This window comes from Ochotona curzoniae, unplaced genomic scaffold, assembly GCF_017591425.1.
Source record: "Ochotona curzoniae isolate NIBS_2020 unplaced genomic scaffold, NIBS_Ocur_1.0 patch120, whole genome shotgun sequence".
Lineage (NCBI taxonomy): Eukaryota > Metazoa > Chordata > Mammalia > Lagomorpha > Ochotonidae > Ochotona > Ochotona curzoniae.
Genome location: NW_024466663.1, coordinates 725,043 through 732,606, shown reverse-complemented (window position 1 = coordinate 732,606; position 7,564 = coordinate 725,043). Strand labels below are relative to the sequence as shown.

General features: G+C 40.1%; 1 protein-coding gene across 5 annotated transcripts in view; it reads right to left on the bottom strand.

The window, feature by feature from the left end:
• Positions 1-1,043: 1,043 nt before the first annotated feature.
• The window catches only part of LOC121166309 (inositol polyphosphate 4-phosphatase type II-like), a 329,961-nt gene continuing 323,440 nt past the window's right edge, over positions 1,044-7,564 (bottom strand). For all 5 annotated transcript variants that reach the window (XM_040995445.1, XM_040995448.1, XM_040995446.1 and 2 more), the window contains one exon: positions 1,044-2,378. In XM_040995445.1, coding sequence (XP_040851379.1) covers positions 2,178-2,378 — 201 coding nt within the window. In that variant the 3' untranslated portion in view covers positions 1,044-2,177. The remainder of the gene's footprint in view (positions 2,379-7,564) is intronic.

Here is a 7,564-nt window from a genome sequence, read left to right as displayed (position 1 = left end):
GTTTATAAGGTGCCACTATTTAATAAAAAAGTTATTTTGTTAAATTGGTAAAATATTAGATTTGATTTCTTATCTAAGCTTGACCAGCATATTTACTGCTGGAGTTAAACTGTTTGTGTGTGTTCATAAACATAAGGACATGAAAATTATAACCAGCTAGACTTTACTGTGCCTGGGAGAGCTGAACGGCAATATCATGACTTTAACTTTATTTAGCAAATCTTAATTTATTGTGTGCCAAAGAGAACTCTAATCACTTTACACTTATGACTTCACTTAATCTTCAAGATGATTCTAAGAGGTGACAACTACTATCATGACTATTTTACATATGACAAAACTAACACATCAAGAGACTGATTAATTTACCTACAGCATTAAGCAACAGAGATGAACTTTGTAATAGCTAGTAAGTGACATCTGGCTTGGATTTAAACTCAGGTCAGTTGGCTCCTAAATCCAACCTGATAACTACACTGTTTTGCTGCGAGAGTTGATTAGCTTATCATCTTGAGGCATGAACAGAACACCCAGAGAGGAAGAAAGGGTAACTGTTAAATAACAGAACATATCTTGTTTTTTAAATGTATACACACAGAGACAAATCCTCACACTGCCATGTAACCCTTGCATGTATACAAAATGATACCTTTATAGATATAAAATTTGAACATTAAAACAAAGTGGAACACTCAAGAAGAGGATTACCAGAGAAGTGGAGACATGGAAGTTAGGAACCTCAGCAATTTTGAATAATGTTTTTGAAACCTTATTTCACTTTACAACCCAAAAATCAGCCCATAACAATTTTATGCCATGAACAACTGGCTGAGGACGTAAGTCAGAGTCTGAACAATTGTGTACAATAACAAAGTATGTGGTTTAGTGCAATAGCTGCAAAAGAGATGCACACTTTATTATTTGTCTGGTAATATCTTAGGATTAAGGCTAATATCTTATTCTTACCTTATGTAAACTTGTGACTATTTAAACTTCCAGACAATTTGCTAGTTCAGTCACATGAATCCTGCAATGTACCTTGCATTTCCATAGCAGAGGCTCCTGTTCCCCTCACCAAGCACCTGAGTACCATCCACAGCGATGTATGCAGTACTTTCCTGCATATTTGGGGGATTTAATTCTCAGATTGCAGATTTCTACAATTAGTGCTGAGACATTATATTAGAGAAAAGAATATACCAACCAAATGTGCTTTACATGGCTGAGATGTTCATGTCAGAAGTCCAAGACAACCTTGGACATTTGTCAAAAAATTCTGATGGAACTCACTCATCAATGAAAATGTCAAGAGATATGAAATGCAGTGAAATAGAGGACCACAGAAATCTCTCCCTAGTGGAAAAGCATACAAGCTGAGAATGAACACAGATAAGCACCAACATTTCCACTGAAAAAAGACTGCAATAATTTAAAGAAAAAAACGAAAGTAAAAGTTATTCCAGGTCAGCAGCAGGCCTCTCCAGTTCACTACTAGACATTCATTTCTGGAAATGGGGAACCTACTCCATATCTCTTGATGTGATTCTAAACTAATCTTTTAAGGAAAGACAATTTCATTTAACTTTTTAATTAACATATGCCCTTGCTGATGGACATTGTGAATGAGGCACATTTTCTTTCCCATTATGTCTTAGATTTTAATTACTATAGAAATGAATCAAGAAACATGACTTGGGGCAAAGCATTGCAAATATCATCAGAGTAGCAGTGTGAATACTCTAAGTGTCAGTGTTATCTCCTTTATATGATGAATGATATGAAAACGATTTTGGGAAGTAGATTTCTGGTTTCTGACCCAAACACCCTATAAGCGGTGGGAAGCCCATCTGTCAGTCATGACTGCAAAGGCTTTGTCTTGGTAATGGCTTAGTTGTACATCGCGCATACTTATGTCTACTTAGTTGTTGAGTGACTGTACTCTTTGAGTGTTGCATCTAAGGATTCAGAGCTTATGAACTGGAGCGAATGAAAAATACTGTCCATTTATATCATCAAATGTGTTCATGGGTACATTTTCTTTTACGTCCTAAAAGAGAAGGGGAGGATATGGAAACAATTGTATCTCTTATGCCATCAGTTATAAGCTACAGAAATATAATCAACTTACTAATTATTTATTCCTGTAATAAATATGTAGCTTGGGAAAAAAAAAAAACTCAAAATGATCTTAAATGAAACACAAGATTTAAGACAGATGGATACCTTCTCATACAGTCCAGCGCCCGGATGAAGTAGTCCTTGTGCAACTGGTGTTCGTCCCTCAGAATGGAGCACTGTTCCAGCGTAACTGACATTGAAGTCCTGTCTTTGGCACTTTTACAGCAAGTGAAACGGATGCCATTTAGTTTGCGACAAATCTGTAACACACACACATACACAGTTGATTATTCATTTATAGGTTATTGTCAAACGGTGACCTAAACAATCCTAAACATTAAATGTTTGCATGAATTTGTGGTAATTGCAGGAAGTCAACTGTTTCAATTTATTTCAATTTGTAGTTTTTTGGTTTTAAATCCAATTATTTTTGCTGTGAATTTTACCTATTCATTAGTGTCTATTTCAATAAGTCCTTGTTACTCCTTAATAGATAATTCATATTTTGATTGTTTGTAAGCACCTGATGTTGTAAATGTCCCTTTCAACACTGTTTTTGCTACATCTCATGGATATTCATATTCTTGTTTTTATTGTCATTCTTGTTTTGTTATTTTTTCAGTGACACATAGCTCATGCAGTGCTATTACTTTCTATAAGAAGCTTTTTTGTTTTCTTTTTCATTACTTTTGTGACACATTGGTCATTCTGTAATTTAGCTTTATGTTGATGCAAATGTTCCTTTTTTCTCCCTGTTGCAGATTGCGTTTTTTTTTTGCCCTGTATTTAAGGGTTTGTATAATAGAAATGTAGCAGAGACTGATGTACCCAGATGTGGAGACATACATCAGTATGACTCTCTGTATCCAGACCAAAGATGGAATCCCAGTGAAACTGTTGAATATAACCTGACTACCCATTGCAATACCAGGACAGAAGTCAGTAGGGGAGAGGGTACATGGAAAGGGAGATGGAAGATCCCAGAACCTATGCAGCTGAATCATAAGATAAAATAAATTTTTAAATGCTAAAAATCAATTTATATGTATATACATACACATATATGTATGTGTGCATGCTTGTATGTATATATAGGGTGTGGGAGTGGTGAAGCCATATGAGTTGTGGAAGACCCAGCAGAAGACAAATTGCCACTGAGAAACTACTGGAGCTGCAGTGCATGCTTATAGGTAAATAGCTCAGGAGCAACAACTTCACGTACCCAGAGGTGGACACATGATTTGAATTCTAACTAGTTTTATCCTCTTATTTTACATATCTAATTCAGTTTTTCATTTTGCTTTTTACATTATGAGATTAACAAACTTATTTGAAAGTGAGAGTGAGCGAGCAACAGAGAGAGAGAGCGAGCAAGCACACATTCCCATCCCTGTTAATTATATTTTTGACAATTTTTACATAGTTAATTAGGGGAAAAAGGCTCAAGGGCTATAGGGAAGTGGGTAAGACTATTATTTCCATATTGTTTCCTTCATGCATCTGAGGTAAAGGGCTATATTGAGGGAGAAGCCCCACCCAGTTTCCCACCCACCCCAAGTCCTGGATGTGGGGCATGCTCTGAGATACTTGCTCATGTGATTTTGATAGTTCAACAGTTATGAATCGCTACCAATCTCGCCACTCCAAGCCAGATGAGGTCGCTGAAGAATCCCCTGAATGACACACACAGTCCCTCATAGAGTCTTCATTTGCCCAGTATTTCACTGCCAACATATAGCTGAGGTGGTTGATTGACTTGTTCTATCTTCTATCTTTTCTTGGTTAGGGTTCTGAGTCCAGCATTTCGATTGGGGAGATCCCCAAAGAAACTCTGAGGTTATTCCCAGACCAGATTCTTGTGTGTTCTAGCAAGCACAGGGCCCGGCACAGTCCATTGCCCCGATCAGCTGGTGGTTGTAATTGCTGGGTTGGTTCTGCTTTCAGCCCTGACTTCCACTGGAACCAATGGGTGTTGCAGTGCAGCCTGGTTCTGCCCAGCATACACTCAGCCCTCACATAAACCAGTGGGAACTGCAGCCTAGTTGGAGCAACCCGCAATAAACCCCACCAGGCCTGCTCCCTACCCTGGTTTGCCAGTCTGCATAGCAGATTAGTCCAGTCTGTCCCACATCCCCCTTGGCTCTCGTACATGTCAATGGGTATTGAAGCTTAGTTCCATCCAACCAGGCTCAACTATCCAGCCCTCACGGATATTGTTGAGTGCCTCTCTGTCTAGCCACCCCAGCCCCTGTCCTAGTTTTCGTGCCCTCCCGTGGGAGTGGTAACCCAAGAGGGAGGAGCCCACTATTTCCCTCCCAGGTCTCTCACTCCTGGATTATGCACTCTTCAGGTGGTTCTGGCATTTGACTTGACAGAATTAGCCCCCAGTGCCAGCTTCTGCCAGCTGATGCTGTGGCTAAGCCCAAACAACTCTCACCCACTCTAATTTATGCTTGCACCAGTAAAAATAATCAGCTTAGCCTGGCTTTTCGCTGATCTAGTCCACATGAGGCGCACAAGTGTTGTAGCCCTGCTTAGTCTGGTCTGCCCCCATCCCAGCTCATGCTCTCCAGTGGGAGTAGCTGTCCAGCAAAGGGACCCTCCCTTATTCCCCCTGCCGGCTCTGCCCCCTCCCTTCCTGGTTCTCAGGCATGCTGGTTGGGTGCTGCAGTCACATCTGGTACAGGCAACCTCACCTTGGCATTCCGTATTGTGCACTGGTTTTTGTCGTGACTGAACCTGGCTCGACCCACACTCTGTTCTGGTGCTTGGATTTGCCAGTGGATGACGTGAACTGATTCAGCCTGGTCTGCCCCTGACCCATGCCAAATGTATGCCAGTGGGAAACTTTCCATGGCCTATTCTGGGCTGTTTCCTATCATGCTTCTTGCGCTTACCTGCAGGGACTGTGTCCTGCCAGAGGAGTTGCCCAGGCTCCTCCATCAGAACCCCTCCCAGTGCCAGATTTTGGACATACCAGGGGTTCCATGAGCCAGTCCTACTCAGTTTCAACATAGTTTTTTATAGCATTCTTCTAGAGGTTATGATCATCCTTACTGGTTGCTCATTCACCAGGCCAAACTACTGCCCTAAAGTGATGAGATTTTAAACATCCACATAAATCCTCATAAGATAAGTGAACCACTTTTCAATATCACACAAAATATCCAAACTTGTTATCATGATGGGTGAGGAAATGTAGATTTAGTTAGGTCAAGCACATTTCACACAACTACGCAGAACTAAGATGCAAATGCAATTCCACGTAAACCTAAGGTCCAATTCATTTTAGCTTTCCATAGATTGTTTCTACATTTCTTTTTGCTACCCATTTCTATTCTGTTCCATTGATAAGGATATCTATTTTTGTGCCAATGCTAGGATATTTTGATCACAAATTCCCTATAGTATATCTTGATGTCTGATATTGTGTATTTTCTACCTTTACTTTTGTTGTTTAAGATTGTTTTAGCTACTCTGGGAATCCTCTATTTTGGTATGAATTTTCACAGGACTATTTATATTATTTAAAAAACAACAATGAATATATCAACATATCATCCCTATTAGACACACACTAAACTAAATAGAAACAGAGATTAAGACTTCCTGGAACACATAAAATTCTATACTTCTTCACCTTAAGTTCTTTTATGTAATGTAAGATTTAAAACCAACTTATTCATCCAGTCTAATGGTATACCATAAACCATATTTAATAAGAGCATATATTGAAAAAGTATGTTAGAAAAGCATGGGATTTTGAGAAATTATTTAATATATAGATGGGAAAACAGTAAACTGCAAAAGAATATATGCTTTGTGATTGTATGTGTATGCCCTTAATTTCTCTATTTACATATATTAAGACATATGCATGTATGAAGATGTTTCTTTGGTCCTAAATTGTCAGATGGCCTTGGTAAACAACCAAGCTACTTTCATGCTATTAATTAAATGGGGGAAAAAAACTAACAACTTGTTTCAAAAACTTGGTAAGAATTAGCCTCCACAGCTGACCACTTTCTGTCTGGTTCTAAGCTTTTCCTGTCTGGTTCTAAGCTTTCCCTAATGGTCTCTGTCTATCTGATTTAATTTTTTTGGTGGTGGGGGGACGGAGCCTCTGCCACAACCCTGATGGTCATTGCAAGAGTGTGGGAAAGCAAAGTTGGAACTAAGTAAGGACCAGAGAAAGCTCCCCTCCCAAGTCCTGAAGGAAGTTTGTACTCACATATACAATACTAGGTAGGACACAAAGATTAGTTACTCCTCAATAAGGCATTGAATATTTCTCTGCACACCCATCCTAAAACTGTTCTGCGCCTCAATTGTTAACATATGGCTTGTTAGAGTTATAAGCCAGTTTGGACTATTCTAAAATTCGCCAAGTTCAGTAAAAATTAGGCTTGAATACTATAAATTGATAAATATAAAAATGAAAATAGACACAAGACAGCTGAATAGTACCCTATACCCATTTTAAGGTGTATAGCAGCCAGTTGTATATAAACTAAAATTAAAAAGTCAATGAAGCTTGGTGTGGATCTGGGAGTCTTCAGGGTTGGGATACGAGCCTCCTCCTGTCCACCCGCTCCACTCTGGGATCCCCCCGCCCCCCAAGTTCCATACGCATGACTTCCTGTTAAGAGGCTTTCAAGTTCGCTCCCGATTCCCCACTTCTGCCTGTGTAGCTTTACTATATTGTCTAGTGCCAACTCGAGTCTGTTGTCTATGGGTTATCAGGTTTGATCCTGATAGGCTATATTTCATGTCTTCCTCTCACTTTTTAGGGAGATGGAAGATTTCTCTGCATTCCCTCCCCATTACGGAGTAACATAGGGTATTAAGAGTGTTTTAGGTTTTACAGTTCTTTGATTTAGATCATAAGTTTTCTGACTCACATTAATTGTTGTTTTATAGATTACAGGACTATCAGTACGGACACCAAGGACTACATCCCAACTGCCAAGGAGACCACGGGGAATAGGAGTGCCTTCAGAGGCCGAGAACTCTGAGGTCACCCACCCCCATCTGGAGCCTCCACAGGGGATGGAAGAAGTCCAAACTCTGCCGTGCAGAAACCAGCGTCATCGGAACGACAACCAGGAGCCCTGAGCGGTCTGCAGAAACAGAAGAATAATAAACTTCCTTTGGGACTAGGGAGGCAAGCTCTCTCTGGTCCTTGCCTAGCTCCGGCTCTGGGTCCCCACCCTCCCTTGCGGTGACCATTAGGATCGCTCCAGAAACCCCTCGAAACAAATGAACAAACATACAAACCAACAAAAAACCTAGAATGGACAGACAACAACAAGGAAAGCTTGGAATCAGACAGGAAATGGCCAGCGTGGACTCAATCATACCTCACTAGGTGGGACACAAAGATTAGTTACGCCTCACTGGGGTATTGGGGATTTCTCTGCACACCCATCCTAAAAAATGTTCTGTA